Consider the following 22,492-nt stretch of genomic DNA (forward strand, 5'->3'; position numbering starts at 1 on the left):
ATAGAAAACTTAAGTTTTAACAAAGTTTTCGAAGTTTTAACAAAATTTTAAGTAAGTACTTTAAAGAATCTTGGATTTTTTTTTCTTTTAATTTTTTTCTAAAATGTCACTGTAAAAATTTAAATTTTTTATAATTCGACATAAAATTTAATTTCTTCACATTTTATTTATTGTAATTTTATTTATTTAACACTGCAGCAACAAGCGTGTTAAATAACAAATTTCTTTGTAGTCTGCTTATTATTCGAAAAAAAATTCACTTTATAAGAATTGAGAAGAAATGAGAAGAGCTATGTTCTTTAAGTTTGAAAGTATTGAATTTTTCTCTAAAATCTGTACATAGTACATGTATAAGGTTTGTTGTCTTCTACTGAAAAATTTTAAAACAGATAGCAACAAGGTAAAAGTTATGCATTAATTTTCTCGTCTTTGGAAAATTTGCGCCAAATGTCCTAAAATAATAAGAACTGAGTGTTGCTTTTGAAATTGAATTTGTTGATCGCTTCAATCGCAAACAAGGAATAATTTGCTTTCTATAACAATTGAATTTCTATAATTTTTTCAGATGTGCAAGAAAATTACGTTAACTTAAATTGATAAGTATTACTTATATCAAATTTCTTACTTAAATAAAAGAATTCTAAATTTAAAATAAAATTACTGTTCACGAGAATAGGCAGATTTGACCGAACCAACTTTGTAGTAACCGTACGAATGATAGGTTTCAAAATCTGTATGTTAATTAACACGCTGTTTCATACATAGTCCTGGTTTTTTATATTTATAGTGCTTTTACACATAACAATTTGAATAATATAATACTTGCTTGCACGAAATCTCGATATTATAGCTTCAATAATTTCTGAGATCTAGTCAAATAGTTTTTAAAATTGCAGGGCAGCTACCCGAATCACAACCTCGATCATATCTAATTTAAATAGGGTTCTGGCACTTACTACAATAAATCATTTGTAAAAATTTGGTGAGCTCAGCTTAATTAGTTTTTGAGTTTTTGTTGGGTTGGGATTGAAGGACGAACACAAGAATAGACATGGTTAACTTATTTAGAATCATTTCAATCAAAAACATTTCTATATTGCAGCTAATTTATAATACCCTTCAAACATACGTTCATACGGGTATAAAAAGAAATCAACTTACATTTTTAACTGTTGTTGTTTAAATCAAAATGTAAAACATTTAAGTATTTTAAAATTTTTTTAAATTTTTCTAATTTAATTTTAAATTGCCTAACTTATCTATCTATACTAACTTATCAACAATTAAATTATAAAAATTTCAACATCAATGTAATTTACTTTCAATATAATTTACTCACACACATCTGTACCTCTGCATGGTGTTCATTATGCAAGTAATTAAATATTCAAAGAACACAAATAATTTTTTTTAACAAAAAATTTAATAATCACATAATAGCTATAGCTATAAATTTAATTTAATAAATTTTTATTATATATTCATATTATTGCCTAAAATTATGCAAAAAAACCATAAAAATACAATTAGGATGCCAAAATGAGAAAAAATAAAAAAATTTTAAATAAAAAATATTTCTACTATCCTACATTAAACAAAAAAAAGAGTAACTACGTAAAAACAATGAGTACAATTGAAAGTACAAAAAGAGAAGAAAAAAATAAAAGAGTAAATGCGCACTAAAATGTGAACGTGTTACAATTACATTAAAGTACAAATGAGTGCTAGCAACTAGTTGCTCTCCAAAAAACATTTTAACATTACATATTTTTTTTTTTTACTGTTATTTTTCTACTTAAATTTATATTTTTTATTTTAATTATTATTTCGTTTTTTTTTTTGTTTTGTTAAATACCTTTACTGCAACAATTTCCGCATAACCTAAAGTTCCGCCACGTAGTGTTGTAACTGATCTCTTTAATCCCTTTAGGATAATAATTTTTATTTATTTTTTTTTTTGTTAGAAAATTTTGTTATTCTCATTTTTGTATTTTTGTATTTCATTTTTATTTTTAATTTAGTTTTAAAAGTGTAGACAAAAAATAAAAAAAAAAAAACGAGAAAAATATAAAATGGAAAATTATCATAAAAAACATAAAAAAAAAACAAATATTTTTTCCATTTTTATTTTGAATAAATGAAAATTTTACACAATAACAACAACAACAATAATGAAAAAACAAAAATGAATTTTCAAAAGTATAGAAACAAAATGTAAGCATCCGAAAAGTCCTTGGATATTTTTTTTTTAGATAAAAATTAAAATAAAATTTATTCTTTACATTTACACTCACATTTTGTGTTCTGTGATTAAAAGAGTTAAGATAGACAGATTAATTTTTTTTTTTTTTGGAAATTCGAAATTAGCAGAATGGCGTTATTGTGTATTTTGCTGCGAGAATGAGAAACGAGACGTGTTTTAATATTTAAGAGGGCGCGTGAAAAGTTCATATTTTTATATTAAAAGTATTCGACCTTATTCAATGTCATGAAAATAATGTAATTGGGGTTTTTTGACTTTTTATTTTAATAAAGTACGTACTGTTCACTTATGTCGCATAAAAAATAAATTTTGATATTGGATGAAACACAGAAAAAAACAAAATTTTTTTTTTTATATTGTTTTTGTTAAATTTAATTAAGATGATGTTAGCAGATATAAAGTTGTCATTTCGACTTTATTATAAAAAAAAAATTGGATTGTTAAAATTGTATAATGGTTAAATTAAAATATAACATTTGACCAGCACCGGTTCTACCATATATTCAAAGTAAGTATTTGCGATAGAGGCCGCAAAACAGAGGCGCCATTAAAAATTAAAAAAATTCCAAAAAGTTTTCCAAAAATTTTTTTCTTTCTTACACTGAAATTAAGTTTATTTCGGGGTTTTAATTTTGTATGCCTAATCTTGCACTCAATATGATGAAGGTGCAAGAAATTGATTTATTACGCGCACTTATTATCCAATATTTAGTGCCTATTGTTCATTGCTTCGAAAGCGTGGATCAGGGGAGCCGCACTTTTTGGAAACTGGTTAGGACGCTGAATTATTTAGAGCCGGGCCTGCATTTGATTAAATTTGAATATTTTAATGAAAAAATTTTTGGATTCTGATTTTAATTTCAGGTGTATTAAGAAAATTTCCACCAATTTCAAAGTTGTTAAATAACAATTTTTCGCAGAATTTTTTCAAAAACATTTTGAAAAATTATATCTGTCCCGAAAATTTTGAAATTGTTCTTAAAGTGTTTGGGAGTAAATTTGGTACTTGAAAAATTTTGGTATGCAAACTTCAAAATCGTATAATTTTCTAATAATTTTCTGAATACATTGAAATATTGGAATCATAGAAAAATTTACAAATCCCCTATAAATATGCAATTATCCAAGTTTATAGAAAATTAAAAATATAACTGTTTCATGGATATGAGTTATAAAATTCGATGAAATATTTTTTTTGGTACTCTAATTTTTTAATTAAATTTCAAAGTCCAGAACATTAAGTACTCCTTGACTTTTTCTATGTACAATTTTTGCTATATGCAATATAAAGGTGATATTTACATGAGGGAACAAAAATGTGCTGTAAAATGTTTGCACCTTAAAATTGCAATTATATACAAACATTTCTTTTAACGTGGATCTATGTGTCACAAAATAACATGGGTTATGGCTTTGATTTTTTTTGGCTTGTGGAAAATTGAAAAGGTCACAAATAATTTTGTATTTCATCAGAAATGAATTTATTTGTTTCTCTTAAGTAAGTGTAAAAATACCTAATTTGTTGTCAAGAATGAGTGCGTATTTTATTTTGTAAATGCCATTCAAAATTTATGAAATTCTAAAATACTTTTTATGTTTTTCAATTAAAAATTTCTAAAATTAAATGAAAGTGATTGAGATTAAAAATCTAACTCACACACTTGAACACCTTATTTATTTTTACTTTTAATTTAATTTTTAAGAATTTGATATTAATGGCCGTAATTTAATTTCGATTCTTATATAGAGTACTGCTCTTTGACTTTGAATGTGTGCAGCATAACTAGTCTGCATAATAATGTTGACTTCATATTTAAGTGTTATTTAACGTAATTTTATTAAATCCAAACATGCCAGGTCTAGAAGCTTTAAAATATAAGATAATTAGTTAATGTGGAAAAGTATACCAAGAAATTAAATAACGAAAATACTAAGAATGGCTGGAAAATTTTGTACGGAACAAAATCAATCAATGTACAGCAACTCATTTTATAAGATCTCATATGGAACCCGTGTCTAGTAAACAATTTTTCCAAAAACACACACGAGTACACCTTCCCAATATCACATCAAAAATCAAGGTCATCATTTGGAGTATAAACCTTGTATACGTAATATATTTTTTCCCTCTTTCTTAAAAATCCTTTTATATTAAATTTAAATCTAGATTGCAAAACAAAAAATTTCAATCAAAATGATAAAAACCTTTATCATCACCTAACATTCTTTACTTTCATCTAAAAAGGAAAATGTAAATTGACATTTAAATTAAATAATTTTCATCTAATTTGAAACAAATTAAAGTGAAAAATACCAATAAAAAAAAAGAAAAAGGAAAATAGAAAAGTATTCAAGGCTACTGCCATCACATTTGTGAAAAAATTCTATTAAAAAATAAAATGTATAATTTTTATTATTACAACATTAATTTTATCTCTAATCTTATCTCTTGAATTTCATTTAAAGAGGATATTTTTTTCTTCTTGTAAAATAAAAATAAATTGAAAATAAATAGAAAAGAAAAGCAAAATAAAACAAAGAAAAAGGATTGAAAGGTTGAAACTTCAAATCTAATAAAAATAAACACCTACTTTTCGTAAAGAATGCATTATGAAATTTTTATTCTTACGAACAACATACGGTCTCTCTTTAGAATATTGTAAGGCATACGCTATAGTTTTCTATTTACATATACACACGTGTCTGTACATAGAATTTGAGATTTCTTCAAGGATCAAAACATCAAAAACATTAAAAAAAAACAGCAAATAAATGTTATAAAAGAAGGACAAAATAAGAAAAACAAACAATAAAGAAAATTATTATAAAGAAGAACATATCCTTACAAAATTAGTATCCTTAATGAAAACTGATACTTATTATCCTTTTCACAGGATAACACATTTAAGATAGTATTTGAAAAGAATAGAAAAAATAAAATATTAAAAGAAAAATAAGGTGAAATTCAAGAGAAGAATTGAAAAAAAAAAAACAACAACAAAGAATCGTACAACGTTTTCTTCGTCATTCTCTTTTCTTTTTATTTTCATTTGTGTCTTATAAGAAAGGAAAATTAAAATAAAACATAAAAAATAAAATTATAATAAAAAGTTCCTTAAAGGTTAAAAACAGATAAAACGACTTACAAACAAAAGGAAAGCAAAAAAAAAACGAGAAAAATTAGAAAATAAAAAAAGGACTTTCATTTCGGAATTTGCTCTCACTCTCTCTCTCTCTCACTCTCTCTCTGAAAATTCAAATCAAAAGATAAAATTGACCGAAAGAAGAACAATTTCGACTTAAAACCAAACCAGAAAAAAAACAATAAAAAGAAAACGTTAAAGAAAAATTTAATTTTTTTTTTTTTTGGTAAAGATCGGTATTTAGAATCGGAATGAGTAAATTCCGAATTACAAGAAAAAATGAGAAAAAAAAAACAACAAATTGAGAAAAGAATGGAAAGAAAAAACAACAAATAAAATTTAAACAGAAAAATGTTCAGATTTTGTTGAAGAAAAAAAAAATTAAAAAGACCCAAAATGATCCGAAACCAAAAAGAAAAAAAAAACAAAAAGAGAAAAATAAAAAAAAAGAGTACAATAAAACAAATAAGAATGAAGTGAGAGAAAATTAAAGTGAGAAAAAGTACCTATACAAAATGAAGGAAAAAACCGAAAGAAAAATAAATACAAACGATTGTAAAGGAAAGAAAGAAAAACGAAGTTGGAAAAATTAAAAATCATGGAGAAAAAATTTTATTCAACATACCTTTACAGTCTGGAAAACATCGATCCCTGGATGACCCACATCACCTTTCTGACCTTTATCACCTGGTTTACCCTGTAATGTGTGCGTATAACAAGAAATACAAGAAAAGAAAACAAAAAAAAAAATAAGTTAAAATCATTTAAAAATGAACAACGAAAAAATGTTGAAAAAAAAAATAAGAAAAAAAGAAAAAAAAAATAAAACATTTTTTTCGATTTTTTTTTTGTTTTTTTCTGAAAAATTTCTTTCCTTTTTCTTAAGTGATTTTTTGATTTTTTAAGTTTTTTTATTTCTCCTTTGTTAACTTTAAAAAGTCCTTGATTTCTTCTTCTCTGGTTTTTTTACAAAAAAATTTCATTTTAGTTTTATGTTTTTGCTTTTTTTCCGAAAACAATCAAAAAAAAAAACACAAAAAAAAATCTGAAATTTTCGCTTGATTTTTTGAAACACGTTGAAATTTTTTTTTTTCAGTATTTACAAAAAAAATTCATAAGTCAATGGAGAAATTCATCCTTTTGTTTATTTTGAAGATTATAGGGTTTTAAATTTTCAAATTTTATTTTCAATTATTTGAATTTAATAAAATTAAAAAAATATTATGAATTTTTAGCCAATTGTTGTAAACGGTTGCAGTATACAACCAACAATTAATTACAACCCCGTTGTAATTTGCAATTAGCGTAGTGGTAATTACAGGAGAAATATTATAGGAGCTTCCATGAGGTATTTACAGTATTCTTATTAAAAAAATGTTTAGAAAATGGAAAAACTATTAGTCGTAAAGACCTTTATTTCAATTTAAGCTCTAATTAAAGGTAATAATGAACATATTTCGAATAATATGCTTAGGTTACGAAACCATTTTAGATTTTTATTTATAAGTATTTACAATAAATCTCAAATAATCATGAAGTATAATTATGATATTTGAAAATCAGCTAGTTTTTCTTAAAAATTTCCAACAAGATGAATACTTTGTTAATACTTAGAATGTTTAGCAATGATTTAACGAGAAATTTCATTTTGGACAGGTTTGCAATTCAAAAATTTATCAAATTATTTATAAATTCCATTTAACGGGAAAATAAATACAGTGATAAAATTAATACAACTGCTACTCGAATTTTCATTAAATTTTAATTGAATCAAGCAATAATCCATAAGGAATGTTCGATAAATGGGTAAAATTACCCTCACATATGTTAACAATAAATTCTTGCTTAGAATTATTTTGAAATTTCAAATTGATTAATCAAAAATAATATCTTCATATCATTTAATTAGAGACCTTAAGAAATTACTATATAAACCTTTTGCTTATAGCAATACCATCATTGCTCTTAAGATCCTTTTAACAATAAATATACAATAAAATCGCGTAGGATACTACGTCTGTATTTTTTTCTTTTTTATTGAAATAAACGAATTCTTTACTCCGACAACATTCAAATATTTTCATTTCAAATCTAAAAGACTATAAAGTCAAAAAAAAAAAGTTTTAATTTTTTTTTTGCTTCTTTTATACTTTTTTGTTTTTTTACAAGTTGTTATTCTCAAAAGCAAATAAAAAAGTTTGAAAATTATTTTTACTTACCGGTTCACCTTTGGGACCATCTAAACCAATTGGACCCTGTTGTAGAACGAAAAAAAAAAAATAGAAATAAAAATTAAAAGAAAAAACAATAATGTTAACAGAATATAAAACACAAACAAAAAAAAAAAGGCAAAAAATTAGCAAAAGAAAGAAAGAGAGAGAGAGAGAAAAAAAAAGGATAATATTAGTTAAATATAAAGTATTAAGGGATCCTTAAATTAATATTTACAGTTACATACATATATATGTATGTATATATATATATAAAAGTATATTGAATGTTGGAACTTGGAAATTGTGTGCATTGAAAGAAAAAAAAAAGAGAAAAAGTTTATTATTTGAATTTTTTCTCTCTCTTTGTCTCTCTCTCTCTCTCTCTATCGTTTTCCTTTTGTTAACTTAATAAATTATTTAAGATAAATTGTTTCAAATTGACTTTAAATAGGAAAAGTTTGTGTATTATTTTTTTTTTTTTATTTTCAACCAAATCAGAGAGAAATTAAACAATAAAAAAAAATAAAAAAGAGAAAAGACCGAATTATACCAATAAATGCCTACGTGTTTGTTAATATTGTTATATATGTAGTAGATGTATGGGTATGTAGAAATGTGCATGTACAAATATGCTTTGAAATTGTTATACTTTATTTTGATTGATTACTTGTTACATTATACTGTAGGTTACTTGAGAATGTATGAATGTATGTACAATGTCTTAATATTAATTATAATGAAAGTAATTTAGTTATAAATAAAAAATTACAATAAAATGAGAAACAAACATAAATTAGAGTAAGAGAATTAAATTCATAAAAATGTGTAAAAAGTTGTTATAAAATAATAAAATAAAAATTATATTAAAAATTAAATAAAATTAATTAATAATTAAAATAGAAGGTGTAGGTAATCAGTATTTTGGTAGCTTTGACACAATTATTCAAGTGGTGTATATATAAGCTTAGCTTGTGTAAGGGTCTAAAAAAATATCCCATAAAGTCATCAAGTCATCAAACTGTGATATATTTTTTAATACAACTAGAGTAACTGGTGTTCAAATAGTTTTCATATTCATGTGTTAGAGCAGAATATTATAAAATATTTAATAAGTAAGAAAGTTCTTCTTTAAAATTTTATGTTAAATAGGAAATTTTAAGTATAATAATGTAAGCTCTTATATTTAGCCCATATATCGGACTAAAATTTCTTCTTATTACGAAAATTAATGTTATACAATATAGTTAGAGAATAGCTATGTTAAATGATTATGTACGAGATTATATTAATAATGCAATGTTTTGTGTCGCACTATTTCGATATTGCAACAGTGACTGTTGTACAAACTCTCATAATGTCATTCAATGCACTGATTGAAATACGATAGTTTGCTGCGGCAAATAGTGATACTGACAAATATTGAAAAATTTCGGAAAATTAAATAATATTGTCGCTGCAACATGCGATTACAATTTAATAACAAACTTTTTTTTTTTTTGATCTATTGCGAAATAAAATTTGAAATAAAAATTCTGAATAGAAAAATATTAATAGAACAAGTTGAAATTGAGTTGGAGCTATACGAGTATTCAATAAGGAAAATATTGGATCAAATTTACTGTGCCTATCAGATCAATGTAATTACGACGACGACACTCCTGCGATGCTTTTTCCAGCACTGTGAGCGCTACACATAATTTCTGAATAATGTTTATTTTTTTTTAGTTGTATGGTCAACCAAATCCTACTAGATTCCCATTTTATAAACAGTTTTTCAATTATATTATTTTTTGTATTTCGGATGCTAATAATAAAAATCTAATTATGCAAAAAATCTAACTATGATTTTTTTTGAATAGATTATTGAAAACTAATTAAATTTATTTATTAGAATTCATCTTTGAACAATCAGGGCTGCAGGGAACTAAAGATATTGCTTAATCACTTAACCGAACAAAATGTATAAACGGAACTCAGTGCTAAGCAAGAATTTACTGTATTGAAGGAAGAATGTCAAAATTTCTTTAAACAATTTCTTTGAAATTTTCTAGAACAATTTGTTTGAAATGTTTATATTCTATAGTTGGAAATATGTGAGCAATAATCTAGTTTATATGAAATTTCAATGAAAGCAAATTTTCAATTTAGAATAATTGCAGTGAAATTTGAAGTCCTTCACACACAACAATGATTTGTTTAACTGACGTTTGATTGGAGTTGGAGTTGGGAGTTGTATTATATTTACGACTCGGCTTTTAAACAAAAACTCTCTAAATATTGGGATCATCATTGTTCGGTTCGAAATATTTTGTAAATATTAAAGCATTTTTTCTTTGTTAATCGGTGCACCATACTATTCCTCTTATATAATATGATATTTGCAATGTATAGTGCTATTTAAATGTATGGTATAATTATACACACGACAATATTAACAGCTTCATCCATTTTTTTCTTGCTTTCTATTTTGCTATTATTTTCAATTTTATATTAAAGCACCCATACATTGTATATTAAGATTACTGTAAGCTTCATTTGAAAACAACTCATTCGGAATTATCTATGCTTTATCTTATAAATAAACTTAATTCATTAAAGTTTATACTATTGTAGAGTAAAGAGAAAGCAAAAAATAATATACATATGTAGCACCATCAAGTTAAGAGCAATCTTTAAGTTGCTTAATGTTTAACTTAAAGTAATTGTTTTCATTCCTTTTATTTATTTTTTTTACATACGCATTTAAAGTGTACGATCATAAGAAGAAGATATTATTTTAAGGAACATGTCATGCATGTTGATATTAAGGAATTAATTTCTCCCTTCATTTTATGTATATATATATATATTTTTTTTCTCCCATTTCATTATTAATTATTTGAAGTGTTTTTCTAATATTTCTTCAGATTAGAATGGGTAATTAGAGAAAATGTTTAATACTTCAAATTAGTTTTTAGCTATGAAGCCCACAAGACTATACGAAGTATAAGGAATATAAGTACAATGTATTCCTTATACTTCGTATAGTCTGTATGTAAAAGAACGTCAGGAAGAAAGAAGGCATTTTATCTTATGTTTTATTATATAAGAAATGGTTGTAAGGAAATGAAAAATGTTCAGCATTATGTTTGTTAGTGTGTGTTTGTTTTCCCAAAAATTTAATTCTTTAACATATTATATATGAACGTATTAATATAATAATATAGAACATGTAATCAGTAAGCATAGAAAGTTTCACAATAATATAATTTTCTGTTATATGTGGGAGGAAAATAAAAACAATAATGGGAACAATAAAAGAATTTATTGGAGAATAAATTGAGGAAAATTTTCGTATATGAAAAATGTATTCACACATATTTATAAACTTGGTATATAATCAAATGTTTTATTATCCTTTTAATAATCACATATGAATTTTTTATTAAATAAACATTGAATATTTCAATATCCGTTTGGGATATGCTCATATAATGTCCAACATACATTGATATAAAATAATTTTAAATGTGAGACGTTCTAATTCAATTATAGATAGTGCTGTTGAATATTAAAAATTTAAGGATGATTTCCAATTTGTGCGTGAAAGAACTAATGAAAATAAGTATATAAAACCTTAACCCTTTCGACGCGGCTGGCATACACCAGTAAAGTGCAAACATCCAACAACACAAATTAAAAATCCCATTGTATTTGGTTTTTTGTTGTATTATTTCGTTTTTACGTGATTACAAATAGTTTGTTTTTTTATAAAGGTAATAGAATCCCATATGTGAAACATGTGCTAATTAAACTATCAAAAAGCTGGTGGAAAGAGTTAAAAATCATTCGAAATATCTAACAAAATGCAATTTTCTTGTATAGTTTCAGATTAGTTAAAAACGAACCAAAATTTTTGCTACCAAATCATATAGTACTCAGTTTAAGATTAAGCCATAACGATAATTTGTTTCTAAACTGATGATGGTCTTGAATTAAAAGTGGTTGAAGATAATGAACACGTATTCCAACCCGATTTTATTCCAAATATTTGCCATTTAAGAAATTATGTGCTTTCAAAATTGTACTTAATGTAATTTAAAGTGGACAACATAATTGAGAACATTGTAAAATCTTTCAATATTTCAGATATAATTTGACATTATAAAATTCTATTCTCAGAATCCTAAATTCGGACGAGTTACCATATACACAATCAACACTATTTTATGTTCAAATTTAACTAAGATTTTAATAAATAAATATTTTTCAAGTTAATTACCACATCTATATAAATGTAATTTTGTTGTTTATTAGAAATAAAATATGAAATAAATCAATTGTATTATCTATAAGAAAAGATGGAAATAAATTAAGCTGAAAATTTTTTAAGGACAACAATTAATATACAGAAACACATACGCCTACAATCATCTTGTTTTTTCACATAATATAAAATTAAGTAGCTAGAGCTATGTTCAAAACTATATAGACATTGTTTAGTGATAATTTTATAAATTATATTTTTATGTAGTTTATTATGGATCTATAAATTAAATTAAGTCTGAAATATGTTCATATACTATGTAATATTTTCATATATCTATTAAAAATCCACATATTATAGAGTAATTTTGGAAATTTATTGGTCCTTATATTCAATACATTAGAAACATGACAGTATCCAGACAACACTATATATACACATATATTAAAATATATTACATTAGTCAGCAATAATAAGACAAATGGGAACAAAATATTACTATGTTACCCTCCTACACATCTATTATTATTTTATAGGTATAGTCAGTATAATAATCTGGAAAGTGTTTTTCTTTATACAGGATTCACAATAAAAAAAAATTATAATTCATTCCTATTGTAATTTGTTTTGTTTAAATCCTTAATAGTGGCAATTAGTAAATTTTATCAAAATTTTTAAAATAAAAGCTGAAAACTGGTGAGAGCGAAACTTGGTCGATTGAAGTTTTGAAATTTACATGGCTCTGAATAAAATTTTTGAAATATAAATTTTATGTATATTAAAAATTTTCACAAATAAGGGAAAGGAAAGTCTTTTTAAGAGAATTTTCATTTATTTTTCGGATTTTAATTAAATTCCACTATAATTATACATAGAATGTCTGAAACTCAATTTATGAATTGCCGAAGAAAGCAGACACCATTTCCATAGCAAGAAATAATGAACCCAAACGTGACTCTTTTTTTTAGCCTCTGGGGGAAGACAGTATTTGCAATGCAAGAAATAATGAACGCAAATGATATCGTGTCTCAATTTCCGAGACTCTTCGAACAGGTGAATTAAAGCAAATGAAAGATTTGAAAGCAAAGATTTTATGAAATTTAGTTGCTGTGATGCATTGCAATAAAATGAGAATTTTCCATTACTAAAAGCAGCCTGTTTGGCTCTGTTTAAAATACGTTCTTAATTAATTATCAGTAAAATATTAATTAATTTTGTGATCCTATACTCAAATAGGAATTATTAATAAAGGAAAACGTCTTAATATATTATTTTGCCACATTACTTTGTGCGTATCAACTAGCTCGAACACCCTATTAATAATGTTAATTAAAATTATATATAATGCGTTATACTAATAAGTGTCATTGAATTTAAGAAAAAGTAATTGGTGCCATTGAAAAATTTTATGTGTTTCTAAAATTTTAATTTGGAAATTTTTGTGCTGCACAAAAAAGTAAGTCATTTAGTAAAGCACATAACATGGTGAAGGCGTTTTGAAATTATGGTGCATTTTTAAAAGCTTAAAGAAAATATTATTAAAAGGCAATTTAAATATCATTTTGCTTCATTTTATTTTATAGAGAAAAGTGCACAAAAAAAATAGTATTAAAAAGCATCAAAAGTGTATAATAAACGAAACACCATCAAATTATTATTATTCTTTTAAAAGCTGAAGAAGGACGTTAAAAAAAAAGTACACAAAAAGTCTTTCAAAATTTTTTTATTTTTTATTACATAGAGGGATTTAGAAGCTTGTTTTTTTTGTCACCAGCACCATTACAAAAATAAAAATTCTCTTACCATAATTCCACGATCGCCTTTTTGTCCTTTTACAGCCTACATTGAATTATTATTGTTTTTTTTTTGTTTGTTTGTTGCATTGTTTATTATAATCACACATATTAGTATGTCAATATATGTATAAACAAACAAAACAGGATATATGGAAAACATTGATGATTATATGTGATACACAGGATATATTTTGTGTGATGGTTTTTGTTTTTATTAAATAAGTGTTTAAATTATGTTGCGTACGAGTGTATATTTCATATTTTTTATATATATAAAAAAATATTTTATTATTTATGTATAGCATTAAGAATTGATATAAAAAAAATAAAATAATCATCATCGTCATCATTGTCAACATTGTTTGTCATTACCATGGTCGTCATTTTATTGTTGATGTTGTTGTTGTTGTTGTTGCAAAAAGAATCATAAATTTCATAATACAAACAATAAAAATGTACAAAATAAGCAGGAAAAAAAAAAATGGAAGAAAAAACAAAATAACAATAACGAAAAGATTTAATAAAAATATTTGTAAATATGTGTGTGTGTGTGTTTGTATTTGAATACAATAATTTTTCACTATATGCATGTATGTATAGAGGGCATACTTATATTATTATTGATATAAAAACCAATAAAGATAATAAAAAGCGAGAAAAATTCGCCTTAACAGGGAAATAAAAATACAAAGTACAAAAGAAAAGCAGGAAAATGAAAGAAAATGGAAAAAGAAAATCTCAAAGGCAATAAAATCGTTTTTAATGGTTTATTAAGCCATAAGGATATTTTTATTTTTTCATTTTTTTTTTCACCCCTAATTCGTCCTTTTTTTCTTTACTTTTTTTTTGTTATTTTATTTTTTTGGTTTTTGTATTTTTTTCCACTTTTTTCTTTTTTAATGCCACACATTTTGTGTACATATAGGTTATTATTTATTTAAGTGAAAATCTATCTAATCAGCTAACATTAAATATATACACACAAGAGCACATACACGCGTGTGTGTCTAAGAAAAGTTAGCGTTAAAAATATACTGGATATTAAACAATAAGATTCGTTTACATTTCTAATAATTTTTAAAGGCGTTCATAATAAATTGGAAAAAGATGGATTTTAACATGGTAAACTTCTGATGCTGTGTGTCATTTAGCGTCTTTATTTTAACATTAATTAAAGACTCCGTCATTTAATGCTTTATCTTCCGAACTTATGTTAAAACGCCTGTTAGCGTCTAATTATTCTGAGTAATTGTGTTAGAATGGTATCAAATTTGATATTAGATTTTGTTTAAACAAAACTGTTTTCATGGAAAATATCAAGAGTAAATCTTGGGCACTAAGCATTTTTGGAAAATGTCATTATTTTTCTAGGACAATTGGACATTTTACTAAATTAATTTAAGAGAAAAATGTAGTTTGTTTACTAGTTTCCAACTGCAGAATGGACTACAAATATTTAATGAACTGCGATAATGGCAAACTTAAGAGTTTTAAGAAGGCTTAATAGTCTAGTCATCTCTTGTAATAGTATCTGGTAATATTCATTATTTTTGGTCAAATCTGCGTATTTATGTCATGTTGATTCCACTGTCAATAGGTATCGACTTAATTTCCACTTGCTACTGGACTCAATTATAAAATGTTATTATGTAGGATGTTTTAAAATATTAAGAGAAATTCAAAATTTTTAGAGTTTTGAAGTATTCGGAAAATAATATTGAAAATGAATCTTTAAATAAATCTTCATATATTTTATTGCTAACAATTCAATATTTTTAATATCACTTTATTAATAACAGTTATAAAAATGTACTTTTCTTTTTCTCTCTCACTCTCTCTCTCTCTCTCTCCCTCTTTCTCTTTCAGTTTTTATTAAATGAGAGGCGGATAAATGGACATTATAATATAATATTTTCTCTTATTAACATCCCTTAACACAATATAATATGGTGGCAATAAACAAGAATTTCGAAGATGTAAACGATTTTCGTATATAACATGAATTTATTTTTATATTATACTCGTATATACTAGTTACAAAAGTAAGAAGGAAACAAAACAAAAAAAGGACATCATCTCATCGATCACAACATTATTTGTACTAACGTATATTGTTTACATAAACGTATATACTTTCATGTTTATTATATATAATATGTACCAATATATATACGGGAATATATTGAATAAAATCCCTTCAGAATAAAATATTACAAAAAAAAATGGAAAATGTTAAATAACTTTGCATTTTATATGTTTATTATCACGATGAATGCATATACACCATAATATATCTATATGGAATTATTTAAATATGAGTGTATAACAATTGTACCTACATATAACGATATAATAGAAATATGTATAATAAGAAATATATACTATACAATAATAATATTTGTATTAAGTGTTTGGAATGCGCAATCAAATCAATTTATTGCCCAATGATTTTTCTCTCCAATTAATTTAACGCATCATTTCAGCTAATTTTTTTGTCATTTTAGAATTTTCCGCGTCGGAAATAAAAACATCTTTCGTTTTTATTTTTACTACCATTTATACAATATAACATACACTATATAAGTGTTACTTATAAACATTATTATATATGCTGTATAAGGTACTTTGTCTACATAAAATTATTTATGATTGATATTTGTTTGTGTATACAGACATACAAACATTACATGTATATACTCATTCCATATAATTCGTGATTGAATTGAAATGCTCTTTAGAGCGAAATTATTATATTATGCTAAAATATTTTTGGGAATACCATGGAAAAATTTATAACTCTTCCAAGGAATCAGAAAAAAAAAAAATTGTACTTTTTATTTTTTTTTTATTCAAGATTTAATTTCGGGTATACGCTTGTTATTTTCAGATTCTGCTAGCTAGCTATTGCGAAATAATATTTTTCAAATTAAAATTTTTTCTCTTTCTTTCTTTGATTTTCTTGCTTTATATAAAAAAAAGCTCTTTAAAATTGAAAATTTAATATGAATTTATAATTTAATGAAAATTTGCATATTTTAAGGCGAATTTTTTGAATTTTAAATTTTTTGATATTTTCTTCAAGAATATTATTATTTAAGGATAAAATTGTGTATTTATAACAAAAAAAAAAGTAAATATTTCTACCGGAATTCCATTCTTTCCAGGATAACCAGGTTGACCCTATAATGTCAAATAGAAATCAAAATGCAAAATACAAAAACAAATGAATTACAAAAATATTTTGAAATTTTAATTTTTATATGAAAACATTTTTTTTTCAAATTCGCAAAAAAAAAAATATTAATAAAATCATTAATGGCACATAATTTTAAAAAAAATTAAGAGTATGAAACAAAAAATGTTTGAATGAAAATGAATTCCATAATGTTTTCATAATGCTTGAATAATAATGAAATGGAATGAACAATTTTTTGTACTTGATGAAATGAAAATGAATCTTTCAAATGAATAATTTCTAAATGACAAAATAAATTCTTTGTGTTTGTGTAAAATGTAGTATGTGTGTATATGTTTCGGAAACTGTTCAATTTAAAGCCAAAAAAAATATCAAAATTTAATTAAATTTAGAATTTTGAATGACGTGCCTAATATTATAGGAACATAATATCAATACATAATATCAATTTTTAGAAATATTCTAAAGTTGATAGCATAATTGTTTAAGCGACTTCAATAAATTAAAAATCAAATTAAATTATTTTCTGATTTCAATGTCAAAATATTTCTTTCTTCATACATATATTCTAAATTTAAATAAATTTTGTAAAAATTTAATTAATTTCTAAAATAAAATGCAATATATAAAAAATATTTATTGGAATGACTGAAAAATGAGTGATTAATTCAATATTTTGCTAATTTCAATTCGATAAAATAATGAAAATTTGAAAAGTGTGTCCTTTGAGAAACTATTATTTTGTAGTTCATAACATAGTCTCCCAATTTTTCCATTTCAAAACAATAATCTAATCTAGGCTAAATATCTAGGCTAAATATAAGATCTGTATCAAAATATTGCTCTGCAATTTGTCATGTAAGTCCTCTAACACTCCCTAGATCAGCTGACAGCCATTACTATAACTGAATTTTTATTATATATAATATACAGGGTGATTCTGAAAGGCATACAGGGTTTTATAGAAGTTATAAATGAAAAATGTTAAAATTTAGTTTTTTTTAATGAAAATAACAATTGTTAAAAAATATCTTTTTGGAGAGACTATTGCAATCAAAAATCAGTGATAGTTGATAATTAAAGCACTAAGAATTAATACAAATCAAAAATAGTGGCAATTTCTTCAATTTTTATATTTTACTAGGGTGTGTTGAATATTTTACAGATAGAAATGATTTATGTACTATACTCCTGTACTCCTGTTCTATAACGTACTTTTTAACATTATTTTATTGATTAAAATCAAAGCTTGAGCAGCTGACAAAAATCATTGAAAAAAAAATTAAAGTTTCAAAAAATTCGTACGAAATAATCGGAAAATTGATTTTTTTCTAAGTTCCAATATTTGGTATTCTAAAAATACATAAAATACAAAATTAGGTACCATGTTGCTTTCAAGTTTTTTACCATCCCTTGGAGAAATTGTATTTTTGAAGCTTACAATCTCTTTCGGAAGGGACACTCTAATCAAAATAGTCCGAACAATTAAAAATTTCGTGAAAATTCGTTAAAATCACTGCAACACGGAAGTCGGCACGAAAAAGTTTTACCTATTTTTGACCTTCTAACCAATTGTATAATTATGTTATTGTGTACCCTTCTGACTCACCCTGTATTTTTATGTTCAACCAAAATAATGAAATTTAAGTAAATTTGTATCTTATTTAAATAAGTGCAATAAAATTATGCCTCCAATGAAAGTGAAATTTATTATTTTTTTTAGGTAAGAACCTTGAATTTAATTCTTTAATTGGATGAGGTAAAGAATAATATATTGAATTTGAAACAAAAATATTAAATGAATAATGAATTCAAGTATAAAATTAATGAATTTTATTAATTTCATTCATAAAATCTTTTTGTTAATAAATCATCGCAAAAACACAACCTCTTCAATATAATTATAAAGAATTTTCTTTTTTTAAGGCGATCCATCTAAAATTAATTATACATAACCAAAAATACATAATTAATAATATAATCTAATCAGTTACACTTGACTATCCCTTTAATAATAAAATAATATTGAATTTCTAAAATGATTTCATTCTGTATTTTAACAAAATTAAAGCAAATCAATTTTTATTCCACTATCGCCTCCCCACTGCCCAACTCTTAAAATATAAAAATTATACCGATATGGTTTCATTTATAATTTATTATCGTGTGTACAGTATTGTGTGACCCTCTTATATTTGTAGTTAGTTTACTATATAATATTAATGTTTTCTCAAAGTAAACACAATTAATCACTTGACGAGCTCCACACAGTTCTAATAATAATTATTATTTCCTTATATTGTGGTTTTGTATGAATGATTCAAGCTACTGCAAAAAAAAAATGATTTTTCACCCTCCATATTCTTCATTCTTCTTGTTTGGCAAACATTGAATAAATCACTCATTTATACATATATAGAAATAAAGCAAAACTTCCTATATCCTTTTTTTTTGACATCATATATTCCTTTTTAAAGGATATTAGGAATACAAATATGAAAAAAATTGAAAAAAATAGAAAAACAATCATTATAATTTACCGCTGGTCCTTGTTCTCCTGAATCGCCTTTTTTACCACGTTTTCCTCGTTTTCCTGGTGGTCCCGGTGGTCCTGCAAGGAAAAGAATAGAAATTAAATTTTAAATGTATATTATATATGTGTGTGTATGTGACTACATACGAGTATTTTAATATAAAATTGTGAATTTTTATTCTGAATGGATTTTTTATACCCTGCACTTCGTGAAAGGTATATTAACTTTGGTATGGAGTTTGTAACTACTTGAAGGAGTCATCTGCGACATATATATATATTCTTGCTCAGTGTAAAATTCTGCGTTGATTTAGACATGTCCGTCCGTCCGTCCGATCGCACGATCAAAAACGAATAATGCAATCGACTTTCACAAGTTGCTTCTTTTGTGCCAAGAACGAACTCTATTGTTATTGGACCAATTCGGACAACGGGTTCGGGTAGCTGCCATACAACTCAAAGAGTTTATTTTAAATATTTCAAAAACTAATAAAGGTACAAATATAAAATTTTGAATACATGTGTCCAATTATATTCTACATATGCTGTAAAAATTTTAATGAGATAGCTGCACCGGTTCGGGTGGCTGCGATACAACTCCAAAAGCAAATTTTTTATATTCGGCAAAATAATAAAGTCAGATTCATGAAACTTAGCAGTTGTGTGTCCAATTATAGGTCAAAGATATTTCTGAAGTGTTGGTGGAATTGCTTGACAGGTTCGAGTAGCTCCCATACAACTCCAAAAGCTAATTTTAAATATTTGGAAAAATAATAAAGTCAGATTCATGAAACTTGGTAGTTGTGTGTTCAGTTATAGATCAGACATATCCGTGAAGTTTCTATAGAATGGTTTCACAGGTTTGAGTAATTGCTATACAACAATGAAAGGTGCAGGGTATAATTCAATCGGTTCATACCGACTGAAACGTTTTTACTTGTTTTTATTTTAAAAGAGAATTTTATTAGTTATAAATAAAAGAAGTTTTTAATCGGAAAATATTAATGTTGCATTTCCAAAAGCTTATATAGTTCTTAAAAATCACAATTTGAAACTTATAGTTTCTAATTGCTTTTATATTTTCATTTCCCACTCAGAAGTTCATAATTAAATAATATATTTTTAACCTTGTTGTCAAATCTTATCAGACTTAGCGATTTTAGTGGCGGACGATTCATCATCCCCAAGGCAATCATCACTTAACAGCAAAGAGTCATTAATAATTTTTATGAGAAACCATCATTGTTCAATGGGACGGTGTTGGTAATGAATTAGAGAAATGGGAAGTTGAATGAATATTTTTTCGTTTTCACTATTCTTCCATAATTTTATAATATTAATCTACTTCTGCTTCACTGAGCATGTAGAGTAAATGTAGTTGTAAAACAGCATATAGGGTAAATGTAGTCTTAACTGCAAAGAAAAATTTAAATTTCCAACCTAAAACCCGCAAAAATAGTCGACCATTTAAGTACTTGAAATAGAAATTCTTTTTAAAAAATCAATTAAAGTGTTACAGATTAATAAAGCTGAAAAGTATTTGAACCTTCTTTCAATCGATTCATTCAAATTTCAAGTATCAATTCCATTGCATCCCTATATTAAAATATTGAATGCATAATTTTTAAATTTAAATTGACTAGACAAAGTATAGTTTTTTATTGTATAGTGAAAAAAACAAATCTAAATATTAAAAACACAATAAAATTTTTAGGTCTAAATCACGTCGCGTAAAATCCACTTTTAAAAATGGGATGAAGAAGTATAAAAAATAGCACTTTGGTCTTGATTTTTATTTTCTATTTCATACAAAATTGCATACAAATACCAATATATCTTTATACACTCCCATTTCTATTTGGGGACCTTTGTGAATTACTAAATCGATATTTATCTTTAGCATATTATGGTATAGGACACTTTAATACATCTATACATACATAATAATTTTTTGTAAAACTGTAGATATGAATGAATCTATTTTACATTTATGTATGTATGTATTTATATATATGGTTACTAAATAAATGACCTCAGGGAATTGAATGAAATTTGTGCGGTTTTAAAAAGCATTTGTTTACCATTATATTTTTTTTTTTCATTCCAAATCCCTCACTTTTGCATAACTTTCAAAATATATTATGTGCTTATTTTTATTATTGTTTTTTATTTTATTTAGTTTTCTATTTTAGCGTTTTATTATCGTGATGTGCTTCTGGTACTTTTGCCATCTAAAAGTTTTGATATTTATATATGCGGTATAATAGTGTTTATATAATATTTTTATTATGTTTCCAAACTAATGAAGGATTTATGAGATTCATATAATATATTATATTGAATGTGGTCTATTCACATAGGTATTTTTATTGTTATTTTAGAAAAAAAAATTTTTTTACACATCTACATGCCAACATATTATACGACCATTTTGCATATATACAAAATGTGCTTAGAATGATCATGATTGCTTTAACTGATAACTATTTATGAGTAAAGGTTTAATTGCATAAATGTGTGTGCAAATAGGAAAAAAATATATCTAGTGCAATTATAAAGTTATACATAAAATATTTCAAATATGGTTCATAATATGTTTTTGCAAAATTTACATTTCCTATTTATGTATAATTGTGAAACGATGTGTTGACAGCACAGAAATTTAATCTATGTGAGGCGATCCAGGTAAAATTCTAAGAAATCAGACCCGAAGTATTAGAATTACGGAGTTTCAATTCAGATACGTAAACGCTCTTATTTTGATCTGGATTTGAAGGCTTAGAATTCATTTCGGAATTGAATACATTCGGGAAATTACGAGTAGTGTATATAAAATTAATTTTTGTAAAATTTTCCAAGTTTTATTCCAGATTTAGAGCTAAAAATCAAAAATTTTCACCCATTTTCTTATTTCTCTTTCATTGCTGTTGGTCACCCCGCTTTTATTAACATAATTGGTTATCACCTGGGCCTGCAAAGAGAACCAATATTTGAAATATCAAATATTTTCTAATAAAAGCATTCTTCGGCAGAATCAGAATTTATTTTGCTGCCGTGAAGTTTACGCTTAACAACAATTCATACTGAATCTTCTGTTTTATG

At 24.8% G+C, this 22,492-nt stretch overlaps 1 protein-coding gene across 1 annotated transcript in view; it reads right to left on the reverse strand.

Annotated features, from left to right (window-relative positions):
• Positions 1-22,179, reverse strand: part of LOC129612002 (collagen alpha chain CG42342) — a 163,804-nt gene extending 141,625 nt beyond the window's left edge. The window contains exons 1-7 of the mRNA XM_055525443.1: positions 22,116-22,179; positions 19,398-19,468; positions 16,806-16,841; positions 13,669-13,704; positions 7,626-7,661; positions 6,032-6,103; positions 1,856-1,924 (exon numbers count right to left, since the gene is read on the reverse strand). Coding sequence (XP_055381418.1) covers positions 1,856-1,924; positions 6,032-6,103; positions 7,626-7,661; positions 13,669-13,704; positions 16,806-16,841; positions 19,398-19,468; positions 22,116-22,179 — 384 coding nt within the window. The remainder of the gene's footprint in view (positions 1-1,855; positions 1,925-6,031; positions 6,104-7,625; positions 7,662-13,668; positions 13,705-16,805; positions 16,842-19,397; positions 19,469-22,115) is intronic.
• Between the last annotated feature and the right edge of the window lie 313 nt (positions 22,180-22,492).

The sequence above is a fragment of the Condylostylus longicornis genome, unplaced genomic scaffold, assembly GCF_029603195.1.
Source record: "Condylostylus longicornis isolate FDR11 unplaced genomic scaffold, ASM2960319v2 ptg000055l, whole genome shotgun sequence".
Taxonomy (NCBI): Eukaryota; Metazoa; Arthropoda; class Insecta; order Diptera; family Dolichopodidae; genus Condylostylus; species Condylostylus longicornis.